The sequence below is a fragment of the Rhinatrema bivittatum genome, chromosome 10 (genome assembly GCF_901001135.1).
Source record: "Rhinatrema bivittatum chromosome 10, aRhiBiv1.1, whole genome shotgun sequence".
Lineage (NCBI taxonomy): Eukaryota > Metazoa > Chordata > Amphibia > Gymnophiona > Rhinatrematidae > Rhinatrema > Rhinatrema bivittatum.
The window spans coordinates 111308827-111335634 of NC_042624.1; the positions used below are offsets into that span (position 1 = coordinate 111308827).

General features: G+C 42.8%; 1 protein-coding gene across 3 annotated transcripts in view; it reads left to right on the plus strand.

Annotated features, from left to right (window-relative positions):
* The window catches only part of EPS15 (epidermal growth factor receptor pathway substrate 15), a 211933-nt gene that overhangs the window by 20420 nt on the left and 164705 nt on the right, over nucleotides 1-26808 (plus strand). For all 3 annotated transcript variants that reach the window (XM_029617440.1, XM_029617441.1, XM_029617442.1), the window contains exon 2: nucleotides 24485-24526. In XM_029617440.1, coding sequence (XP_029473300.1) covers nucleotides 24485-24526 — 42 coding nt within the window. The remainder of the gene's footprint in view (nucleotides 1-24484; nucleotides 24527-26808) is intronic.

Below are 26808 nucleotides of genomic sequence, written 5' to 3' on the forward strand. Positions count from 1 at the left end.
ATAGATGTATAGTTTATTGGAGGAATTTGATTTTTACTTGTGGTCCAGTTTTATAATAAGGTTAATTTTGTACATGATGTGACAGGAATGAACCTCGCTTGTTAGCCAGGGTTTGTTTAAGATCTGTCTCTCAAATTTATTGCTGGTGCACTTTTTAGTACATGAATTGTGCCAGAGACCCTCCTCCTGCAGTTGATAGGATGTAATATATATATATCTAACTAGATAAACGACGCTTGACCGACGTGCCGCAAATGCGCAGTAGAGAGCAGCTCTACTGCGCATGTGCGGGCGAGCACGTCGGTCTTAGGCCGCGTCAAAAAAAACAAAACATGGCGGCGGTAGCGGCAGCGGCAGCGGTAGGGAGGGACGGAGAGAGAGAGTGGGAGGGAGGGACTGAGTGGGAGGGAGGGAGGGACTGAGTGGGGGAGGGAGGGACTGAGTGAGGGGGAGGGAGGAGTGGGTGAGTGTGTGGGAGAGAGGTAGGGGGTGGGGAAGAGTGAGGGGAGAGTGAGAATGAGGGAGAGGTGAGAGTCAGGGATGTGCGTAAGTGGAAGGGGGAGAGGGAGAATGAGGGAGAGGTGAGAGACAGGGCCGCGGCGGCGGCGAAGACGGGCGGCAGCAGTGAGGGAGGAGAGAGAGAGGGAGGGACTGACTGAGAGAGAGGGAGGGACTGAGTGAGAGGGGAGGAGAGAGAGGGAGTGGGACTGAGTGAGTGAGAGGGAGGGAGGGAGACTGAGTGAGAGGGGGGAGGGAGGGAGGGAGTGGGACTGAGTGAGAGGGAGAGGGGGGACTGAGTGAGGGGGGAGGGAGTGAGTGGGACTGAGGGAGGGAATGGGACAGAGAGGGAGGGAGGGAATGGGACAGAGAGGGAGGGAGGGAGTGGGACTGAGGGAGAGGAGGGAGGGAGTGGGACTGAGGGGGAGGGAGTGAGTGAGACTGAGTGGGAGGGAGGGACTGAGTGAGAGGAGAGGGAGGGTGGGGAGGAGTGGGTGAGTGTGAGGGAGGGAGGTAGGGGGTGGTGAAGAGTGAGGGGAGAGAAAATGAGGGGGAGGTGAGAGACAGAGGGATGTAGCCCGTTTTAACGGGCTTAACGGCTTGTGTATATATATACAGGCAAAATATCAAGTTTCACCTGGAAGTTTTAAAATCAGGCTGGTGGCACCCATACATTTAGGGACTTTTTCTGTATCTTTCTGACAAATTTTCTCAGTCTGATTGCATCTTTTATTTGAGTATTCTCTCTCTCTCTCTCTCTCTCTCTCTCTCTCTCTCTCTCTCTCTCTCTCTCTCTCTCTCTCTCTCTCTCTCTCTCTCTCTCCAAATGTTCCACAGGATAGTTTTATGGTACTGACACTTCTTTTAGCAATGCCATTCTTGTGTGTTTCTTCTTTACCACTATGTCTGGTTTTCTTACATAGAGCTTTTTATTAATCGAAATGTCCTAGATGATCACATCTTTGTTCTGTCATGGTTCTGATCTCAGTTTTTTTTCTGATAAAGTGATGGTGTAGTGTTTACACAATTTCTAGTGAATGAGCTGCGCCACCTTTGTATACAAGCCTTCTGACGTGAGCACGTCACATTCAGCAATGAGAAGTGTAACCATTTCCAGTTCTGTTTTCAGAATCTGTATTTCTCTATTTTCCATTCTCTTTTTTTGTTCCAGCTGTGAACCATTTTATCCATAGTCTAGTGTCCTCTGCTGCAGTTACTGGTGGACATGGAATGGGTTTTCTTGTTCTCACATCCAGTTTGTCAAGATCTTTAGGATGCCAGTCTATAATTCCAAAGCTGTATGAATGTGTGGGATTGCAAGCTGATTAGCTTGCATCTTACTCTGTGCTGTTGAAGGATAGCGTTCTAACAGGGCACTAGTAAGGTAAATTATGATGCAGTTAACCATTGAGCAGTGGTTACAGACAGGGTGTCGCACGCTGCAGAGAACTGAATCTGCTCAGTTAGATAACATTTGCATTACCCAAGCTTGGGCGTGTGCCTGTTTACTTAGTTGAGGCTCAGAGTTTGCAGCCACATAAATTAAGAAATACTTTTTATAACAACTTATACTGTAGCATATGTTATATTGCATGCCGATATACAGTCCAAATGACAGCATAGGACTCATTTAGGAAAGCTATGCGTAGCCAGTAAGGTCTTAATGCTGAATACCAATGCTAAGCTTCTGAAGGGATTTATGAACAAGCACTAATGGACTATTCATAAAGTCTGTTGTTTTTTTTCTATTCTTGAGCTTAACTTGTGACAGATTGCTATGATTAAAATATTTTAAATCAAAGGGTCAAATGATAAGGAGGGGAGAGTATTTTTGAGTTAGGGGGGTGGGTTGGCACCTCCATACAAGAGATTGACTGGCATCCAATTTGGATGCTGGTGTAATACTTCAGAAATGAGGGAGGAAAAGATGATAATTTGTTTTCTTTGTTTTAGGAGTGTATGTAGGGGAGGGGACTAGGGTAGTTTACAGATAGTAGGAACCTATAGGATTGAGGGTTAGAAAACATTTGGAGAAGGTTTCTAGGCAAGATTCTCTGTTTTTCTTGGGTATGTACAGGTTTGCCCTGCTGTCGTGGGCACAAGTTTTGCAAGTGAGCAAAAGCAGTAGGGGTGGGGAGGGTCCCTCCAGAGCTGCCACTGACTTTTTTGCCAGGAAGGTCTGGAAAAAAACAATAATTTCATCTCTGTGTTTGTCACTAAAACACCTTGATGCTGAACATAGTTTTACAGATTTACTGGGAAGATAACTTTATCAGTTACATTTGTCAGATATACTGCAAGGTGGGTACGAGTACATTACCAGCCTGGTAATGGAAACCTGTAATTATTAGGAAGGCATTTGTATCTTTTTTTTTTTTAATTTATAATCCACCTTTCTGCACTTAAGGCAAAAAAGTGTTTGTTGTTTTTTATTTTTACTTGCTGGAGAAGTGTCTTCATTTATGTAATGAGGAATATCCTTTACAATGTAGTGATTATTGAAAATGTCAGTAAAGAAAGTGAGTGCTAATCAAGAGGATATTTTTTAGTTCTTGGGAGGAATATCTTAAATCTGTGCTTCACAGGGCAAGATATGTTAGCAGTTGATGCTTTCCCAATCACTATCCAGGCCTGGGGTAGTGAAAGTTGGTGTGGGTGCTTATCTCTTTGATGTGGTGTTTGTTTATAGACTACACAGCTCTGGCTGTATGGGGAAACAAGAGTGTAAGGGCTTTTTTTGTTGTTGGTTTGGAGAGAGTTTCTAGTTTAATGACGAGAAAATGCAAATATATTATGGTCACTGTTGTTGATTTTGGATAATTGCATGGTATGTAACAGAAACCCATTATGTACTGTGCAGGGTAACTAATGGTACTTGAAGTGAGCACAAAGGTCATAAAATACAGTATAGTGATAGTCATCATTCTGATGTGGTTGTGGGGTGTCACGGCATAGTCAGCCAGAGGTGTTACCCTGAGACCAGAATGGCTGGTACACTGGCAAGGCAAGTGTGACTGGTTCCAACATCTTCTGCCTACGATGTCCAGTTCCCCCTCATGTTGAAGGTCTTTAAACACTAGGCCCAGAACCAACACTAAGCTGGAATATAGTTGGAAGCAAATACTGGAAACAGAAAGATGAGATGAACTGGCACATACAAGGAAACGAGGAATACACTGGAGACAAAGCGGCAAGATGAACTCTGGAAGTAGGACTCTAGCAGGAGTGTTGGAGAATGAGAGCCAAGCTCTGACAACCTGTTGACTTGAAACCTGGAAATGGTGTGTCCATACGAGAAACAAGATTGTCACTGACGGGAATTGTTGGCCAAGGAGCTGGGAGGACTGTCTAGGTAATTCCTGAAGCCCACAGAGGCCCCTGCTGGTGGGAAGTGAAAACTGCCTATCTGGACTTCACACAAGGCAGCTGTTTCAGTGCCACAGTCATACCACCTATGAAAACCACAGGTAAATTGATAGCACACTCTGTAAAAGCTGGCAGCCCATTCAGCATGATACATCCTATTAAGAAAAATTTCAAATTCTTAAAATTTATTAGAGCTAAATTTATTATTATAGTTGAATATGCATAAGATACATATTTGCATACATTTTCTCCATTTCATGCATATCCATTGTGGATATTATGAAAACTTGACTGTTTTGGGTGGTTCTCGTGGACCAGGTTGAGACCCACTGCTCCTTGCCTCAATAAGGCTGGTGATCCTACTTGAGGAAAATTTTACATTTGCTTCAAACACTGGCATAGAATAATCACTGCCAGGACTTTATTCTGAAGTGGAACAATTTTAGGTAGAAACTTGATTGCCTTTTAAGTTTGACCAGAAGTAATAATGTAATGCAGGTTTTTAGGGTCTTAAGATGAAGATAAAACAGGATTTTTATTTCTTTTTTTTTTCATAACAAACTTTAGAGCAGGGATTCATAACGTTTCAGGGAACATGGACCCTTTTTTCAGCTTCAAAAAGCTTCACAAACTCCACACACTTCTTTCATTTTGCATACCATAACAAAAGAAATAATGATATTCACTCCAGGATCATTCATAATGCATAAAACTTTGATCTAAGCTGAATGCACACGGAGGACAATTTACAGAGCAGTTTAAAAATTGCTGCCATAATTGAAGATAGAAGCCATTCCACCTTGCAATCCGGTTGCAGTGGGGAGAACTGAAGCAAGCTTGAAAAAGTTCCAGGTTGAGAACTTGGTATGGCCTGGCAGAAAATCAGTAGTGGTACCTGCACTCTTAAGTTTCAAAGGGAAACTGCCTTTGAGATTTCCTTTTGAAAACTCAGGGCAGCAGGGGGCCACCAGTACTTTTCTTCCATGTGCTTTGAAGCATGTGCAAGATACATGCTTGAAAATATGAAGAAGGATGTCAAAATTAAATCCTTGCATGTACTTCCCTTCCCCACCAAGCAGGTAAAAGTCTGCCTGCTGTTCATAGTGTAGGGACTTTTACCCTCAGTGGCAGGGAACATATATTTTCAAAAGGCCTTTTTAACCAAATAAAAAGTTTTAGAAATGTACTCTCCCTGAAAATTGACCCCCTTTTAGCCTGTTTTTCTTTTTTCTTTTGTGGTTCTTACAGACACATACAAAAAATGATGGTCACAAAATAATTTAGATTTAAAAAAAAAAAAAAATGAAAGAAGGCTCCATTTCTGTCTGTATGTCCTTCTAATTAGTTATTGTTTGCCATATCCAAACCTGGCTGTCTTGTCCTGCCTTCTCTTTGGTCCTTGGCGGTCATCTTTCCCTTCTTCCCTCTAGGACCATTGTGGCCCTCTATCCCTCCCTTTCTCTCTACCTCTGACCAGCATGATTCTTTGGGGTTCTTTCCTCCTCTCACCTGATAGGCTGCCATCTACTCACTCCCCTTAACCAGGTCAATCATGGATTCCCATCCCTCTCTTTATCCTCCATTCTTCCCTTTCTTTCCCCTTATTCAGTCACCCCCAGTCCCATTTCATCCTTTATTCCTTTGAGCCATTCTACTCACTTTTTTGGTACAGCTTTCCTCTCCTGTCAGGTCAGTGGCAGTATTGGGAAATGTTTCTCACCACTGTGATAACCCAGCTTTCTTCTGCTTTCCTCATTGTGCAGCGGAAGCTAAAATGGTTCTCACTGATGCAATTGGCCCTTCTCTTCTCCACATCCTCATGACGTGCAGCAGTGGAGTTTACAGTTGGTCCCTCTCTTCCTCATCTCCACTAAACACAAAGTGTGGTTTGAGGCTTCTCATGGGTGTGAACATACTCTCTAACCCTCCTCCTGATTTGCAGCAATATGGGGTGAAGTTTTCAGGGCCATAATAGACCCCACTCTCATTCTCCTGATCTATGGCAGCAGCTCATCTAATCACATGTAGCAGCTGTCCACTCATTTTCTCCTTAGCTAAATTTCTTGTATTCCTTTTGGAGACCCCCCTGGGATGGTCTTGTGGGGACCCCAGGTTGGGAACCACTGCTTTAGAGAATGGAATGAGGAAACGGGAATGAGAGTAGCCTAGCAATGGAGGAAGATTTTGGAAAATTTTAATGAATAGTGTGGCTAGAAAGTTTTGAATAATGAACAAGATCCTGAAGAAATCTTGCTTTTATCCCAGGACAAGCAGGATGTTCATCCTCACATATGGGTGATGTCACCGGACGGAGCCCTATCACGGAAAACTTTCTGTCAGTTTCTAGAAACTTTTGACTGCACAATGAGCCTACTGAGCATGCCCATCATGCCATTATCCCTTGAGCCACAGGGGTCTCCCTTCAGTCTTTTTTTTTTTCCGCGCTGTAGTTTGCCTCGCGGTTAGGAGCTCTGTGTGATTCCTCACACAATTTTCCTCACAGAAAAAATATTAACTATTCTTCAGAAATGGGGTCTCCCATTTAAATTTATTTTTCTCCAATTTGGTGAGTAAAACACTTAGCTTTGCGGTCAAAACCATTCTCACCATCCCTCGGTGCCCGCAGGCCGTCGGCGGCTGTCAGGCCTCAACCTTTTGTCATCATGGCAACGGGGTTTAGAAAGTGCCCAAAATGCCCTCGTACTATGTCGATAACCGACCCCCATGACGAGTGCGTCTTATGTCTTGGCGCTGCACACGATGTTTCCACTTGTCCTAAATGTGCCGCAATGACAGCGAGGTGGGCTCGCTGTCATTGCGAGGTGGGCTCGCCTGTCGCTGTCATTGCGAGGTGGGCTCGCCAGGCGAGGTGGGCTCGCCTGGAAAAAATGGAAACTCTGTGTTTAAACTAGAGTTAATTCCATCGATGTCTACACAATCTTCACCGGCAGGGGTATCCAAAAAAGTGATGATAAAGACCCGCCGGGTGCATGAAGGCAGTGGTGACCACACATCTCAGACACCATCAAAGTCCTCGACGAAATCTACCTCTGCACTGGGGAAAGACCGGGCCGAGCACTGTGAAAAACATCAACACCAGCACTGAAAGGAATCCATGCCCAGTGCCAGCACTGATTCCGGAGCGGCTTCGATGGCCATCAAGCCGCCCCCGAAGAGGACAAGGTTAGAGGGGCCAACTATGCCCTCGACACCAGAATGTCCACAGCGATCCTCACTGATATCTGTGCTGGGTACCTCACCCCCCACAGGGATCTATGGAGGAGCCAGTTCTGCTGAGTCTGCCATCCCCTGAAGCTGCTCTGTCCTTATCAGCTACACGGGAAAAACTGGACGGATTTATCCGCCAGGCAGTCATCGATGCCCTCCGAGAACTACATCCACCGGTTCTGGCCCCCATACCAGCACCGATGCCGGAGCCATCTATGTTCACTCCATTACTTACCAAACTCGATGCATTGATCGGTACTCTACCAACACAACCTGGGCCACCGATCCCGAAGGAACCAACACAGCCTCCGAAAGAGTAGATACCCATTTCCGGGTCGTCGGAGGAAGAAGGTACCGACTCTGATCCACACTCACCGATGCCTCAACTGATGCTGGGACCATCAGGACTCTTGGGACTGAGACGTCCACGTATTTCCTTGGTGCCATTGGTGACACAACCGTTACCATCCATGCCACCGAAGCATCAACCAAAACCATCGAAGGATCCATTGATGACTTTGCGTCCTTCAATGCCATTCTTCATTCCTCCTTCAAGTCCTCAACCACACACCTTTTCAGATACCTGGGAAGTTGTAGACACTAATTCTTCTTCTGAAGATACCTTGTCAGAACCCTCTCCACCAGAGAAAAGGAGAAAGTCACCACCTGAAGACCTCTCCTTTTCAAATTTCAAAAGGGAAATGTCAGAAACAATCCCTTTTCAACTAGGAAACATAGGAAGATACAAGGCATAGGACATTGGAGGTACTCCAATTCGTTGATGCTCCAAAAGAAATAGTGGCTATTCCAGTACATGAAGTACTGGCAGACCTGCAGCATCGACTTTGGGAACATCCATGCACTGTTCCTCCAGTAAACAGAAGAACAGATGCAATTTATTTGGTACAGCATGTACCTGGTTTCCAAAAACCTCAACTCCCACATCAGTCTGTAGTAGAGTCAGCACAAAAGAAATAGAGGAGGATTCGTACACATTCATCAACACCTGGAAAAGAGCAAAAGTTCCTGGACAATTTAAGATGCCAAATGTTTCAAAGCTCCATGCTCTTGTCAAGAATTGCCTCATATCAGCTGTACATGACGCAATACCAAAGAAACCTGTGGAAACAGGTCCAGCAAGTAGCAGAAACTCTTCCACAACAGCATCAGGACACCCTCAATACCGTCATACATAAAGGCCTTGAGGCTGGAAAGCACGAGATACATGCGGCCTACGATTCATTCGAAACAGCCTCCAGAATGGTAGCAACCGGCATCAGTGCCAGGAGATGGGCATGGTTGAAAGCATCAGACCTCAGGCCTGAGGTCCAAGATAGACTGGCTGACTTACCTTGCACTGGTGAAAATGTATTTGGAGATTAAGTTGCACAACTGCATCTTGCACTTTAAGATCACAATGAAACGCTGCGTCAACTGTCCATAATCACTACAGAAGCCCTGTCTTCTGCCAGACGGTCATCTAGAAAGGACTCTAAAAAGCCATTCTATCGACCACGCAGGTATTATCCATCTGCTCCTCGTGGAAGAACAACTAGGCCACCTCAAAGAGGACATCCTACGCAACCAAAAACATCCAGACCTCAGCCTCCCCCCTCAAACAGGTCAAGCATCTGGTTTTTGAAGAACTTCTAGAGAACAGCAGCCTCTCCAGAAATCCAAATCCAAATTTACCAGTAGGAGGCCGGGTTCATCATTTTCTACCCATTCAGATACGCATCACCACAGATCAATGGGTACTTTCTATTATAACACAAGGTTACTATCTAAACTTTCTTACGGTACCCAGAGATTCCCCACCCAACTTACTGTGAGTATGCAAAGATTACACAACTCTTCTAGAGTCAGAATTATCCACCCTACTGGGAGCCAGGGCCATGGAACCTGTTCCCCGACCTCAGCAGGGCAGAGGATTCTACTCCCGCTATTTCCTCATTCCAAAGAAAACAGGAGGCCTCTGCCGCAATCGCAGCAAATTTCTACGAAAAGAAAAATTCAGAATGGTGTCCTTGGGCACCATGCTTCCCCTTTTACAAACAGGAGATTGGCTCTGTTCTCTTGATCTTCAAGATGCTTACACTCGTATTCCAATATTCCCACCTCACTGCAAGTACCTGCGCTTTCTAGTGGGAAATCAACACTTTCAGTACTGGGTCCTGCCTTTCGGATTTGCCTCGGCACCCCGTGTATTTACAAAGTGCCTAGCAGTAGCTGCGGCCCATCTACGCAAGAAGCACATACACGTCTTTCCTTTCCTGGATGACTGGCTCATCAAGAGCCAATCCATGCAAGGATCTCTCAACGCTCTCAATCTCACTATCAAGCTGCTTCACTCGTTGGGATTTCTCATCAGCTATCAAAAATCCAATCTGACTCCATCTTGCCTCCTACAGTTCATCGGAGCAGAGTTGGATACACCGTAGCAAAGGTCTTCCTGCCCAATGACCATGCAGACACACTTGCCAAACTAGCTGTATCTCTGCGCGTAAAGAAAACAGCTTCAGCTGGGTCACATGGCTTCCACGGTTCACATCACTCCTATGGCCAGATTAGCCATGAGAATAACACAACGGACTTTCAGATCACAGTGGCTCCACGCCATTCAACCACTGTCATCTCCAATTCAAATAACCCACCAGTTACGTCTATCTCTTCTCTGGTGGACGAACACGAACAACTTGCTAACTGGCCTGCCTTTTCAGCAACCAGTTCCACAAGTAACCTTAACCACAGATGATTCCACCTTAGGTTGGGGAGCTCATGTGGACAATCTTCAGATTCAAGGTACTTGGACAAAGCTCGAAGTAACATTTCAAATCAACTTCCTGGAGCTTTGAGCTATTTGTTATGCTCCTTATACATTCAAGGACTGCTTTTCACATAAGACTGTTCTAATACAAACAGCCAACACAGTTGCCATGTGGTACCTGAACAAACAAGGAGGCACGGGCTCTTATCTCCTCTGCCAAGAAGCCGCGCAGATTTGGGACTGGGCCCTAACACATTCCATGTTTCTCCGGGCCACTTATCTAGCAGGCATACACAACGTAGTTGCAGATCGCCTCAGCTGTCAGTTTCATCCCCACGAGTGGTCCCTGGATCCTGTGATGATAACCAGAATCTTCCAACGCTGGGATCAACCAACAATAGACCTGTTTGCATCCGAACTGAATCACAAAGTGGATAGATTCTGCTCCCTGCACAAGCACCGAAACCAGTTAGCCATGGACACCTTTGCTCACCCCTGGAACTTAGGCCTCCTATACGTGTATCCTCCGATACCGCTGATAGCCAAAACTCTCATGAAGCTACAACAGGACAAAGGGTCAATGATACTCATAGCCCTGTACTGGCCTTGATAAGTAAGATTTCCCATACTTCTCGACCTCTCGATCAGAGAACCAATTCGCCTAGGCACATCGCCCACTCTCATAACTCAGAACCAAGGCAAGTTACGCCATCCAAACCTTCAGACACTGTCCCTCATAGCTTGGATGTTGAAAGCTTGATCCTCCAACTGCTCAACCTTTCAACTGATGTCTCTAAACTGCTTGTAGCTTCTCGAAAGCTTTCCACATGAAAATCTTATCGTTCTAAGTGGAATAGATTTACCATATGGTGCACTTACTTCATTTTTATTAGACTATCTCTGGCACCTTTCAGACTCTGGTCTCCAGACCTCTTCAGTGCGGATACACCTGAGTGCCATCTCAGCGTACTACAAGGGAGTAGGGGATGCCCCAGTAACAGCGCAACCCCTAGTGAGTAGATTTATGAGGGGTCTATTACAACTTAAGCCCCTTTTATGGCCACCAGTCACTACATGGGACCTAAATATAGTACTAACAAGGCTCATGCGTTCCCCATTGAGCTTATAGATTCCTGCGATATAAAATTTCTTACATGGAACATTCTTTTCCTAGTAGCCATTACTTCTGCTAGAAGAGTTAGTGAGTTACAAGCGCTTGTAACATACTCACCCTATACCAGGTTCCTTCATGACTGAGTGGTCCTCCGTACTCACCCTAAATTCCTTCCCAAAGTGGTAACAGATTTTCACTTGAATCAGTCTATAATTTTGCCCACTTTTTTCCCAAGACATCACACTCACCAAGGTGAAAAGATTTTACACACTTTGGACTGTAAACGTGCACTCACATTCTAACTGGACCGCACTGCAGTCCATAGGAAATCCACCCAACTCTTTGTTTCTTTTGATAAAAACAAACCGGGAGTTGAGGTGGGCAAACAAACTCTCTCCAATTGGCTAGCAGACTGTATTGGATTTGGCTATTATAAGGCAGACCTTCCTCTCCAAGGACGAGTAAAGGCGCACTCACTGAGAGCAATGGCAAACTCAGTAGCACACTATCGTTCAGTTCCGATTGCTGACATCTGTAAAGCAGCAACATGGAGCTCTCTTCACACATTTGCAGCCCATTACTGCTTGGACAAGGAAGGACGACAAGATTCAGCCTTTGGACAATCTGTCTTAAAAAACTTATTTCCAGTGTAGTCCCAACTCCTTCAACATCCAACCTGCTGTGATTTCAGGCTGTGTCATTTTTTCCAACAGTACACCAGTTGTTGTGCCTGTTGCACAAGTTGTACGCTGTTGGACCAAAACAAATATGACTCAGCCTGTAGCTTGCTAATCACCCATATGTGAGGACTATCATCCTGCTTGTCCTGGGATAAAGCAGAGTTGCTTACCTGTAACAGGTGACATCCCAGGACAGCAGGATGTAGTTAGTCCTCACAAAACCAACCCGCCACCCTGCGGAGTTGGGTCCGAAACGTTTTATTTTATTTTTCGCTTGCACTTATTGCTACAAATGAGACTGAAGGGAGATCCCTGTGGCTTGAGGGATATTGGCATGCTGGGCATGCTCAGTAGGCTCACTGTGCCAGTCAGATGTTTCTAGAAACATTAACAAAGTTTTCTGTGATAAGGCTCCGTCTGGTGATGTCACCCATTTGTGAGGACTACAACCTGCTGTCCTGGGATAATCTACAACCTGCTGTCCTGGGATAATACCTGTTACAGGTAAGCAACTCTGCTTAATCTCTAGTTGTGTGCCTTGTAGGCAAAGAAATATTTCTTTGCTGATCTGTAGCAGTAAGAATTGTATGAATGTACTGATATTATAGTATTCACCCAGCAAAGCATCATGAAACAGAAAAATCTCTTTCCTTTAGTTTGCTTTATTGCTGTTTATGCTGCATTTTTTATTTATTTTTTATGTATCATGTGTATCTTGAAATTGGCTTGTCAGATGAAGCGTCCTGTCTTTGCTTATCTGTTAGTCCTACTCTGTTGTTCATTGTACTACATGCAAAGCCTGTAACTTATGGCACCCAAAATAAAAGTAGCTTAGTTTCTGGGATGCATACATGTGTTATCTACACACATGCATGGACCTGAATTAAAAAAAACAACAAAAAACCACCCCTGTTGGTGCTTGTCCTGGGTGGGGATAGGGGGTTGAGGGGGTCATGTTCTGAAACTTTGGTATGGATAGGATACCAAACCAAAGCACACCCTGCCCTACCCACAAGCTTTTTGTTTTCCTTCAGAAAGTAGGATAAAAACTATAATTCAGCCATAATTAGGGTCCTTCATTTTCAGTTTCTATTTTATTTTGCCTGAGAATTTCAATTTTGTAACAAAAAGGTTTATAAGCCCGTCTGAGTTGCTGAATTATCCTGCCACGCTCTCTGAGGTTTTATTGTACTTAAAAATTGATCTCAAGAATTTTGTGTTAGGAGATTTTGATTTGCATGTTGATGTCTTACCTTTGTCTGAGTCTTGTGATGGGGACACAGATGCTGAACCCACCCCAAACATGGCCACACTCTAGATTTAGTATTTCTGAAGGAATGTCTGATCTCTAGTCCTCAAATATGTTACACATGTGAGAAGATTCCATGGTCAGCACATTTTTTAATCTCTCTAAAATTGAACTTAATATGCTCTAACATTTGATAACATTTCAGCAGCCAAACAACGTAGTGAAAGAAACAGATTTGATGTTGAGTGATTCTGCTCTTTCTGGTTACCAAGATTGGAGAATCTTGTTACAAATGTCGATTCTGCTACCAGAGGATGGCAAAATACTTTGGATTCTGTTTTGGAAGTAATCGCCTTTTTACGCGCTAAAACTATTGTTTGTAAACACAATGCCCTTTGGTATTGCATGGAATTAGTGTTGCTTAAATGCCATCTTTGCTGATGTGAGCACTTAAGGCAGAAGGAAGACACTGCTGTTAATTTAGAATCTTACTGAGCTGCCCTTCCGAGTATAAATGTTCCATGGATAGTCAGAAAAAAATTATGCACATTATATTCAGAGCTCCCCTAATCGCTCCCAAGAGCTATTTTATACTGTCAAGTCACTTACTATATCTGTACTTGAGAACAATGTGAATAACTTAGCTGGGAAAAGTGACCTCTTTGTTAATTTTTTTTGAGACAAGGTCCAGAGACTCATTCAGCCATTGGAACAACATCCCCTTCCTGAAGTCAATATTATTGTCACTGATAGTTTGTGTATGGAGCAGTTTACTGACGTTTCTATTAAGGAAGTGAAAGAGGTTGTCACCAGATTTAGGGATACTTTCTGTCTGCTGTCGTCTTGTTCAAATATTTATTGTAAAACAAATCGGTTCGTGAGGATGTGATACCTGAAATATTAAAAGTAGCCTCGGTTCTTCCTATGCTGAAGAAAGCAAATCTTGACTCTACGAATTGTGCCAATTATCGTTCAATATATACCCTTGGCAAAGGTTCTAGAGTGTGTTGTATTAAAGCAACTTGTTGAGTATTTGGATATTAATTACCAGTTCGGTTTCAGTGCTGCACATGGCAGTGAAACATTGCTGTTATCCATCTATGATACCTTTTGCCATGGCTTTGATAATAGACCTGACTTTCTTGATTTTATTAGATATTTCTGAAGCATTTGGTACACTCAGTCACCCATTGTTGCTGCAGAGACCTAAGTAGATTGGCATAGACTCTGAAGTATATCAATGGTTTTACTGCTTTTTGAATGGTTGATTGCAGGGGTTCCAAAGCAAGGCTCCTCTTTATCAGCTGCATTATTTAATGTGTGCATGCTTCCATTGTGTCAACACCATGCTAATCAGGATGTCTGTTACTGATTTGTGTGCAGACATCAAATATTTTGTCCTAGTTAAGACTTGCATGACTGAGGCACTTGAGACTATCTGAAAATGTTTACATGCAGTTAGGAAATTACTTTTTGATAATAGGCTTGTCTTGAATATGAGCAGAACAGAAATTGTTTTTCTGTCTAGATTTTCTCTGCATAAGCCCTCGGCTTTATTTTTTGAGGAGGTTAATATTGAAATTTCTAGTAAAGTACATAATTTAGGATTAACCTCGGACACTGACCTTTCATTTACATTTCAGAAAAGGAATATTTAGTTAAAAACTGTTTTTACAGATCCTGTATTTTGTGACCATTAAAAACTATGTTTGCGTTATATTTGAAAAGTTTAACATGAAATTGGTAATATCTGTTACAGACTCCTGCAATGCCTTGTATATTGGCTTACTGGATTCTACCTTTAAAGGCATTGCAGTTAATATAAAGCACTGCAGCTGAGATTTTGACAGGCATTGGTTACCAATTTTTGGTTACCAATTTTTGCATAACATTTGAGATAAATTTGAGATAATTTTGTTTGTTTTTTAAAGTCATCTACAGTTCAGCCGTTTTTTGTTTTAATGCTGCTTTAAAAATTTATCAACCAACATCTGTTGTTGGTCCCTTCCACAAGTGAGACTGGCAGTCCAGGGACTGCTTATTCTATGTGGCAGGATTTTGTCTCTGGAACATGCTACCAAATTAAAATAGATTGGAGATTTCAATAGTTAAATTCTGGAAGATATCTGTGTTTGTTTCAACAAGCTTTTGGTTAGCCATTTTAATAGGAATGTGATTTGGTTTTTAATGAAGAGGGAACAGCTGAGAAGATCCGAAAATGTATGTGAACAGTGTGTAAGATTAGAATGGGACATAGAGATGAGGAGAGGGTACAAGTTGAAAAGATAGTCTGGGTTTTATTTCTAGTAAATGCACTGGTTTTATGTTTATATATTTTTGTGTGTTGCGTTGTATGTTTAATTTTATTACCTTTTGTTTTGTTGATGATCTATGGTTGAATTTGTTTTTATATTGTTTGTCTTATCCATTTTGTTGCTGTTTTTTACTATTTAAAGTATAGATGTGTTTGTTACCCACATAGGATTGTGAATAGGTGGGATATAAATATTTTAAATAAACAAGTCAGTGGAAAAATGACTTTAATATAACATCCGGGAGAAAAATCAGTAGAAAAGTTATTTTTCCACCGATTTTATTTTTGATTAAACATTGAAATTCCCAGGCAGAATAAGATAAAAAGTGAAAACGAAGATCCCTAGCTATAATAAAGGTGCATACATTCTTTTCCAAAATGTGAGACTCTAACAAAGATTAAAATTTTAAAAAAGATTTAGAAATAAAATAAAAAAAGGAAACAATAGAGCAAAGAAACAGGCAAAATGATATTTTGAATATTGCTAGCCCTGCTGCTTTCAAGTTACATGCTTGTGAGAGTTCTTGGCTGAAATATAAAGGCAGTCTGATATAAACTGACCTCAACTATTAACAGAAATAAAATGATATACGTTTTGTATTTGTAATGGTCTTGCAGACAAAGTTAGGGATCTAAATAATGAGCTACAAAAATGAAAGTGAACTGTTTCTCAGATATGACCTTGCTTGCTAGCTGGAATATGTATCAGTAGTTACATCTGGCTGTGATCACTATCTTGCTGACTTAAGCGCAAAGTGTGTAAGGAAACTTACTCATACCTCTAGTTGTGCAACAGCTGCCCTGGGATCAAATGCCTGATTTTTCTTCTATTTCTTTGGCTCATTTGATAGCCTCAGGATCACAAGATTGCTTTACATAACATAAGAAATTGCCATACTGGGTCAGACTGAGGGTCCATGAAGCCCAGTATCCTGTTTCCAACAATCAGGCCGATACAGTACAGTGTGCTGAAATTTCTTGTCCTAGCTGTTTCAAGTTGACTTCAGAGGTGTATCCTCTGATATGTTTTTCGTGATGCATCTATGTGAATAGCTTTGGTGAGTACAGCTCCTTATAAAAATCTTCTCACCCTTGTACATTTTTCAAATTTTACTGTCTAAAACTTAAAAACCAAAATGCATTAAAGTAAGAGAGTTTGTTTCTCTGATCTACACAACATACTCTACACTTTCATTGAAGAAAAAACAATTATAGAAACATTCCCAAAGTAATTAAGAAAAACCAAAGTATTGGTTATGTAATGCTTCACACTCCTTGTAAGAGCAAACTAAAATTAGTTTGGTTCAAAAATTTGCCTTAACAAGGCCCATTAAAAATTAAATAGAGCCTAGCTGTGTCCATTCACAGTAGTTTAACTGGTTAAAATACTGCTAGATGAAAAAACTCTGTTGTATGAAGTGAATTTAAAGCAAAGGTCAAACATGCTGAATAGGAGCTACAGAAAGAACTCCAGGATGATCTTATTCAAAGATACGGATTGAGGGAACACTAGAAGAATTTCAGACTGTTGGAATATCCCTTGGGGCACTGTCAGATCCATTATTGAAAAGTGAAAACATTTTGGCAGCACCAAGACAACTGTGATCAGGCTGCCCATCCAAAGTCAGTAGCTGCGTGTTGCGCTTCGCTGCTTGCGGGTCCTGACCGCAAGCAGCCTCACTCACCCTCTGTCCGGCGCCTCTGGCTCCCTGCTATGATGCGGTCTACGCCACCCCGGACAGCCGCAGCTTGCTGCTGTTCCTGCGCGGCCCGATGCCTCTTCGTGGCATGGAGCTGCTGCCACTGTGCTTTACTCCTTTGTGGCAGGAGACCCCGCCACCGTCTCTGCTCAGCTTGCTGCCATTGCCTCCAGCTATGTGGCAGGAACACTACCGACGCTTCTGCCTGTCCCAGTTCAATATTTAAAGGGCCAGCGGCGGGAAAAGCACTGTGGCCCCAATGGATGATGTCATCACTCTGCTTCATTTTCAGCCCTATAAAAGGGCCTTCGTATCAGATCTTCATGGTCGTCCATGGTTCTTCTGTCCGACAAGGTCTTCCGTGATCTGCGCCTGTCCAGATGGTTCTGTGTTCTTCGTTAGATGTTCCTGGTCTCCATGGATGTCCCTATTCTTCATCGAAGCTCCTTCGTTGCCTGTTCCGTGTTCCTGATATTCCATGTTTCCGGTGGTCCATGTTCCTGCAGTTCCAGTCCTGGGCCTGATGTTCCCATGTCCGGCTCTTCATCCTGATTCCAGGTTTCCTTCTTGTCCACCTTTCCTGGCGTGCCATCGTCGTGGTCCGTGACCAGCCCATGGGGGGTTGTGTAAGGTGCTTCGTGGCACAAGGCCCATCTTCATGTCTGCAGCGCAAGTCTCCGGAAGGCTCTTGCTTTTAACGCCGAGGCTTGTTCCTGAATCAGAGTTCTGAATCCTGAGTCTTGAATCCTGTTCCTGGTCTTTGGAGTTCCTTGTTCCTGCTTCCGTCCATGCCTGAGTCTCAAGCCAGAGCCTGCTCTGCTTCGCGTGGTCCACGACCAGCCATGGGCGGCTATGTAGGACAAGCCTCTTGGCAGGCCTCTCCTGAATCTTCGTCATGTTTCCAGCTTCAAGTTTTCATCTTCTCATCTGGAGTCTGCTTCACTTCTAGTGTGGTCCGCGACCAGCCATGGCTGGCTGTGTAGGGCGTGCTGCGTTGCAGTACTTACCCTGTACTAGTGCCTGAATCCGAACCTGAGTCTTCCGTCTGAGTCTTCCAAGTTCCTCAGTTTCATTTCTCATCATGTTCCTGCCCTCAGCCTCCGATTGGCCCTACACATTCATCGTTCCCAAGCAGCGGGTCTGGAAGGTCTACTGAGTGGCCAGAGGGCTACTCTTGAGACCAGCTGGGTCTCACCTGTGCGTGCAGATCCAGTGGAGGTCTGAGCCTGCCTTGTTCCAGTGCCTATGATGATTCACGTCTTGGTCTTGTTCCAGCTGCAGCCTGTGCTTGGACCCACTCACCTCCCATGGTGTGTGCCTTGGGGCTCCTCCCTGAGCTGTGCCAAGGGCTCACATCCCTCTAGAGCAAGTGACCGCACCCCCACGTTCACAACACTGTGGGTTAAGGCAGGGATGCTCAAACCGGTTCTTGGGGGGGCCCCCACTCCAGCCAGTTTTCAGGATATCCCCTAATGAATATGCATGTGAAATATTTGCATACACTGGAAGTAGTGCAAACAAATCTCATGCACATTCATTAGAGATATTCAAAAAACCTGACTAGCTGGGGGGCCCCAAGAAGTGGTTTAAGCACATCTGAGTTAAGGAACTGCTGTCTGAGATCACTATGAAGCCTAAGATTACTTTAAAAGAACTACAAAGGTCTCTGGCTGAGACCTCTGTAGTTTTTAAAGTGTTAAGCAATTTCAAGATTGTCACAAATGTGGTCCGTATGGGAGGGTGGTATGAAGGAAGCCATTTCTGAAAAGTCATTTTATATGCATTTTTCGAGAAACACTTGTGGGAGAAAGATTTTGGTCTGATGAGACTAAAATTAAACATTTTTGGTCTGAATTTTAAGTGATGCGTGGCATAAAACAAACACAGCATATCACCCTGTTAACCCCATCCTTACTGTAAAGCATGGGCATTATGTTGTGAAAATGCTTTGCAGTAGTAGGCACAAGCACACTTGTTAAGATCAAGGATTATGCAAAGTACAGGCAGATACTGGAAAAAAAAACCTGTTCCAGCCTGAGACAGATATGGGACTGGGGAGAAGATTCACCTTTCTGCACAGTGATCTGAAGCACAAAACAAAAACATCAGTGGAGTGCCTCAGCAAGAAGAAAGTGAATGTCCTTGAGGTGAACCAAAGCCCAAACCTGAGATCCAATAGAAAATCTATGGCCAGACATGAAAAAGGCTAACTTAAGAGCTTGAGCTCCTCTGCCAAGAAGAATGGGCAAAAACCGCATCATCCTGCTGGATAAAGTTGGCAGACACTCATCCTAAACAACTCATGACTGTTGTGTCTACAGAAAGGGCTTCCACCAAGTATTGAATCGAGAGGTGTGAAGACTTATGCAATCGAGACTTTTTTTTTTATTTGTTACTTTTGAAATATTTCTGTAATTGTTCTTTCACAATGAAAGTGTAGAGTATGTTGTGTAGATAATTGAAATAAGCTCCTACTTTAATGCTTTTTAATTTTGCATTTATGCAGAATGTGGAAAATGTAGAAGGGTGTAATGACTTTTACAAGGCACTGTATGTGCAGTTTTATCCTTGCATAAAACAGTAAGAGAGACAAGTGAAAGAGGGTTAGATTACCACTAAAATTCCTAACTGGAAGAACAGCTGGAAACAGTTCTGAATAGTGAATTACAGGAAAAGGCTGTCCAGATTTTCAGCATTTTCCTTCCGGGTGTCCTTACTTTCCTCCCTGCTCAGTTGTACAAATGTTGGAACATTTTTTGGTTTTGTTTTTCATTTATAAAAGCTGCATTTGCTCAGCAAATGTATTGCTTTTACCAAGAAAACAGTAACTGTGAATAAATGATGATGAAGGTAAACATCAGAATCTTGTGTCACAGATATGGTAGGTTAGTTGAATAGTGTGCTCCAGTATGGGGGTGTTAGGAATGCTTCAGTTTGTTTTTGTAGACCATAAATATGTCTTGTATTTCCTGTTCACGAGAAACAATGGCAAATTTAGAAATGTGTTTTGGAACAAAAAGACCACATTTGCCCTAGTGTAATTTGATTTCAGTATATATTTTTATTTTATTTAAGGTTTTTCTTTACCGACATTCGTAGGAACATCATGCCTGTTTACATCGAACAAGGGTAACAACGAAAAATAAGACTTACATATAACAAGGGCGTAGGAAACACGGAGTTGAGAACGTAACAGGCATAACAATATAAAGGAACGACAACAGTAAAAAAATAAATAAATTACACACTATTATAGCTGTGTGGAAGGCCCTAATACAAGAAGCTTTCTTTATATTGATTATATGGGTTCAAGAAATCTTATATATTTGTAAATGACCTGGAAATGGGGATGAGTGATGTGATCAAATTTGCTAATGAGTTGCTAAATCACAAGAGGATTGCAAGAGGACCTTGCAAAACTGGGAGACTGGGCATGCAAATGGAAAATGAAATTTAATTTGGACAAATGCAAAGTGACGCACTTAGGGAAGAGTAACCCAAATTATGGCTACACAGTGCAAGGTTCCACATTAAGAGACACCACTCAGGAAAAGGATCTAGGCATCATTGATAACACGTTGAAATCTTCTGCTCTGTATGCAGCAGCAGCCAAGAAAGCAAATAGAATGCTAGGAATGAAATAGAGAATATCAAAATGCTTCTTTATTGCTCCATAGTGCAACCTCATGTTTAAGTATTGTGTGTGGTTCTGGTCACCGCATCTCAAAAAAGATATAGCAGAATTAGAAAAGGTTCAGAAAAGGCCAACCAAAATGATAAAGGGGATGGAACGATTCCCCTTTGAGAAAAGACTAAAGAGGTTAGGACTCTTTAGCTTGGAGAAGGCCAAGGGGGGCTATGATAGAAATCTACAAAATAAAGTAGAGTAGAACTAGTAAACGTTAATGGATTGTTTACTCTTTCAAAGAGTACAAAGACTAGGGGACACACAATGAAGTCACTGGGTAATACATTTAAAACTAATAAGAGAAAATATTTTTTTACTCAACTCATAATTAAGCTCTGGAATTTGTTGCCAGGGGATGTGGTGAAAGCTATTACTGTAATTGTGTTTTAAAAAGGTTTGGATAAGTTTCTAGAGGAAAAGTCCATTGTACAAGAAAAGGATGGAGTAAAAAGCACATGCATGCAGCGCTATTAAGAACATAAGAACATGCCATACTGGGTCAGACCAAGGATCCATCAAGCCCAGCGTCCTGTTTCCAACAGTGGCCAATCCAGGCCATAAGAACCTGGCAAGTACCCAAAAACTAAATCTATTCCATGTTACCGTTGCTAGTAATAGCAGTGGCTAATTTCTAAGTCAACTTAATAGCAGGTAATGGACTTCTCCTCCAAGAACTTATCCAATCCTTTTTTAAACACAGCTACAGTAACTGCACTAACCACATCCTCTGGCAACAAATTCCAGAGTTTAATTGTGCGTTGAGTGAAAAAGAACTTTCTCCAATTAGTTTTAAATGTGCCCCATGCTAACTTCATGGAGTGCCCCCTAGTCTTTCTATTATCCGAAAGCGTAAATAACAGATTCACATCTACCCGTTCTAGACCTCTCATGATTTTAAACAGCTCTATCATATCGCCCTTCAGCCGTCTCTTCTCCAAGCTGAAAAGTACTAACCTCTTTAGTCTTTCGTCATAGGGGAGCTGTTCCATTCCCCTTATCATTTTGGTAGCCCTTCTCTGTACCTTCTCCATCGCAATTATATCTTTTTTGAGATGCGGCGACCAGAATTGTACACAGTATTCAAGGTGCGGTCTCACCATGGAGCGATACAGAGGCATTTTGACATTTTCCGTTTTATTCACCATTCCCTTTCTAATAATTCCCAACATTCTGTTTGCTTTTTTGACTGCCACAGCACACTGAACCGACGATTTCAATGTGTTATCCACTATGACTGTGGGAAAGAAGAGAAGAGCCATGGGGGTGGAGTTCTGGAGTGGAGGCTACTACCATGGGGGTGGAGTACTGGAGTGGAGGCTACTACCTGATGATTACTACCCTTACTCAATAAGCCTTCGCAACTCCAACATTGCTCTCTGCTTAAACGGCAAGGGGAAATGTGGAAAAGAGGATTTGTATTCAGATAACAACCAACAAGGACCGAACTTCACAATTTGGGTAAACTAAGAAGTATGGGGGTAGCTTGCTTATTACGGTGTTTACTACCCTAAACCAATTAAGCCTGATACATCACTTTGAATGCATATACAGAGTCGCTCTCTGCTTCTATGGCAGGGGGAAATGAGGAAAACAGGTTTTACATTCAGACAACATCCAACAAGGCATTGATCTGTGCAGTCTGGGTAACCAAGCATCGGGGTAACTTGCTTGATGCGGCGGTTACTACCCTAAACCATTAAACCTTATGCTCACCTTTGATGCAACTCCAACATTTCTCTCTGCATCAACGGCAGGGGGTGGCAGGAAATTTGAATCAAACAGTTACCAACAAGGGCCCTGAACTTAGTGGTTGATGAAACAGGTAAGTATGGGAAAATAAGTGTGGGAGCTTGCTGGGTAGACTGGATGGGCCTATTGGCCTTTTTCTGCCGTCATTTCTAGGTTTCTGTGTTTGTTAGAGATCTCGCCACAGCAGGGTTAATAGGGACTGTCTTTTCTGCCGGGTACAAAGATATTGAAGAATCAGGGAAGTAGTTGAGTACCTCTTCTTCTCTGACGACTTATAACGATTCACCTCCTGGCTCCAAAGCCCCTCGCTGCACGTGTGTCCATTGGGCTGATAATGGGACTCTCCGGCGGGGCAGCTAAGACATCCCTCTCCTTGGCCCTCCGTTTATGACCAGAGTGTGGCATAACAAAAGTTAAGAGCACAGGAAAAATCAGGCAACTCTGCAGTGCTAGGATGCCATCTTGGATCCCAGATGCCCTTTTTTTTTTTTTAAACAAAAAAAAATAGCTAAGCCCTTTCTGTCTAGACTGGGTGGTTGGTACAACTAAACTCTGGTGGCAGCAGTGGTATATAATCCTGATGGCAGACAAATAAGAGTAAAGAGGAACAGGCAGCTAGTGGAGCCCATCCCACTAGCCACACTGAAGTATAGACACTCACTTTTCTTTTTTATTTCATTTCAAAAACTTATGTCTTATAGTCTAATATATACTGTATATCCTTGTATAAGTTTCTTGCTAAAACTGGGAAAGAACTACCTAAAATCTGTTTGAGAATATTACTGATAATTCCATGGGAAGTGTTATAAGTATAACCTAAGAGAACTCATAGCAGAATAAAGCAGCTCTTCACACTTGTTTTAAAAGCCATGGATCCCTATCTCTTGATGTTTATAAACTAGTCTTCTGCAATGAAATCACTTGCATCAATGCACTATGCTATTTGAGGTGAAAATGATGAGGTGGGTGGCATCTTGTAGACCAACCAGTCTGTCATTTTTGCTATACTGGACTAACACAGCTATCCTCTGAATATTTGAGGTGTGTTGAAGAAATCCTTCACTTCTTTTGACAGTAGTATATAATAAGGATTATGTATATTCAGCATTAATAGCAAGAAGAGGATGTGATTGAGGTTTGTGCAGTACAGAGCATATTGGTAACACTGGAGGCAAAAGTGTAGCATCTTAAATTATCCGTTATTAAGTGAAATCATTTTATAGTGCGACTGTTCAAGATTTCTAGACAGAATCATTTCCTAGGTGTGAGTCAAGTGATCTGGTACAATATGAATACCTGTTTCAGCAATTATGTTGTAATTACTCTACACTACATTAGATAATTTTATATTTCATATTATTTGCGTCCATTGAACCATCTGCTCGTTATGCCTTTTGCCTTGTTAATCCCCCCCTCTTGTTGTTACGGCTCCCCTCCCCCCGTTCGCTGTATTTCTCTTAGTTCCTTGTAAACCGATATGATGTACCCACGAATGTCAGTATAAAAAAGTTGTTAAATAAAATGTTACTGTTTTTGGGGTTCGTTTTGGCTGATGGGTGAAGAAGAAAGGGGTGCTGTAGCCTCTCTTCCTTTCTAGCAAGCTTTAAAAGCTTACCTGGAATGCAGTGGGAGGATGGAAATTGATGGTGGTTTTGAAATATGTATTTTTGTACAGCACTGGCAGTGTATACAGTACTGTCCAAAGTTAGTACTGGAGGGCAGCTTTCAAAGTGATTTCCACAGTCAAAATCGTTTTTATGTGCATAAATTGATTGTCTGATAATTGCCCGCCCCTCCCCCCAAGTGTAACTTTTTAGCCAGCTCCAGAGGCGGCGTTCTCAGGGGTGTGTCTGGGTCGGGACAGGAAAGGTGCTTCTGCACACAGTATTTTCAGTTGTACACTGTACTCTTGAAGTAAACTTTTACCCACACAAAAGGTACTGATGAAAGCACACGCGTACTTCCGCTTAGAGAATTCATGCAAGTACGCGTGCTCCTCATCCCAGGGCAGTTTTGAAAATTGCTCCCTTGAACATTACGTCTTTCTTTACTTGCCCTGCTGATTTTATTGATTTGTTTGTATGTGCTGTTATATTTGTTGTGACTTAAGCTCTGTTTTCATTCTCCACAGCTGTCAAGTGGAAACCCTCTGTACGAGAAGTACTATCGACAGGTAGGTCTTAACCACTCACTCTGCTGTTTCTTGAAACACCAACAGGTGGATTTTACAAGGCCAGTGCGTGCCATAACCGGGAGATGTGCAAATATGTCAGGCCGCCGGATTTTAGAAGCCGCCCGAGTAAGCACTGATCTCCCACTGCGTGCACAAATGAACGGTATCAAAAAAAGGGCGGGGTGTGGGAGGGGCATGGGCGTTTCTGGATTTCAGCTTCAAATCTGTGCGTAAATCCTTATGCACACAGGCAGGTGCTGGGGTCCCCTGCCGCGTAAATGTACTTCTGCTATGGAGGATGTGTAAGTAATTAATAAAATAAACACAGATTGGCGGAGTTTTAAGGGACAGGGTTAACAGGAGAAGGGAGGCTATTAAACTTGGGGGGGTTGGAAGTCCTTTCCCTTACCTGGACGAACTGGGAATGAACTAGGAAAACTGGTAATGGCGTTGTCTATTAAAATCCCCTCACTTACGCGGTAGAAACAGCATTTGTGCACACGTGTGCACGGCCAGTCTATTTTATAACGTGTGCATATACATGTATGTTATAAAATGGCCGCGTCCCTGGGCGTGGATCGACAGACGTGCACAGCATTTGTGCCCGCGCACCCATTTAAAAGTTACTGTCTAATGTAGTTTATCAGCTTGACTTTTTTCCCACTACTGATTGATAAAGTATTTTCTTTAGGTTTATTGGCTCAGGGGAGTCCTAGAATACAAAAAAACCTATTATTTCCAGACCTTTTCACAGTAGGGTATAAAATCAGTCACCTTTGGATATTTATTAAAAACATCTATAGATAGTTTTTTGCAGGAGGTTATTGCTTAGTTCTGAATGAAGGAACTATGTTTGTTTGAATCCTGTGAATTCTGGAGTATCTTTGCCCAAAGGCAAATCTGTGGCACTCCCATAGCCTTGTTGTGAGGATGGCTGAACAAGAATATGTGGACTGGAGCAAGTGAACACACTGACTCCAGCCTTCTTCATGCAGTGACACTTTATTTACAACACAAAGCAAGGTTTACACCAGACTGCCTACCTCTTGCAGTATCTTTGTGCACTTACAATACCTTGGGTTAGGTCAGCAGTATTGCAGGAGCTGCCTTCTCCTGGAGGCGTACAGGGCCTGCCCATCCCCACCTGGGTCCGAACTCTTATTCCCCTCAAGCTGGTCACACCCTCTGAGCTCCTCCTGTCAAGCCGGGTCCCGCCCATGGAGCATTCTCCCTTTTGGGGATTTAAAGGGGACCAGGCATCTAGCACCGACTCGTACAATACCACTAGGGGTGTACTCTCACACCTTGCTAGTGTTTATGCTTCTAAAACATTTTCTCCCAAGTAAGCAGGAATAGTAAAGAGAAACATGCCACACCTTAATATTAGAGAAGCCTCTTTAATATTAATTTATGAATATCCCTGTATACCAAATAACTACCTGGGTTATTGATTTATTGAGCATATATTAGTGTTGACTGGTAAATATATGTATATTAGAAATTCAAGTGTATAGAAAAAGGTCATAGAGTAGCACACTCACAGCTTGTGATTCCTAAGGTGAGCTAACTAACTCATCCATGTTTCTGTGCATGATAAATATATCACACAATTTCTCAAAGTAAAAATGTGTTAGAGCCTGGAAATAAGGATTTTAAAGTTGGACAAGTGAATCTTGTGCACATAGAGCCCAGCTAGGAGCATAACAGTCTCTGATTGGAAATTTTTGGACTGAAATGCCCTATCAAATTTCTGAGAGACAGCAGAGCATCTTGGGTACCCTTGTCTGGTCAGCCAAAGGAAATTAAGCTGCCTGCTGCACTTACAGACTGATGCAATATCGGCACGCATTAAATGGGCGCTTAATGATAGGCGCCCGCTCCCTTAACGCACACCGATCTACCTCTCTGGGGTGCCCAGTGAAAAATGTAAATGGGATGCCGCAGTAAAAAGAAGGCGCTAGGGAAAATTGTTTGCTCCTAGCGCCTCCTCGGCAGCGGGTACCCAGGAGAGGTGGCTGTCAGCAGCTTAGAAAAACGGACACTCAGTTTACGAGCATCCGTTTTCCTAACCTGTGCACAATTCTTTTTTGGGGACATTTTGAATTTGAGTATTTTCGCTTTTCTGTACACTTTCTGGGCTCCTCCAAAATTAGCACCTGCTCGGGGCAGGCATTAATTTTGGTGAGTAAAATGTAAGCGTCAGGCGCACAATTATTTTGGGGGCATTGGGGGGAATGAATAGATCATCAATGTGCATTTATATGTGATGAGAGCTATTACCT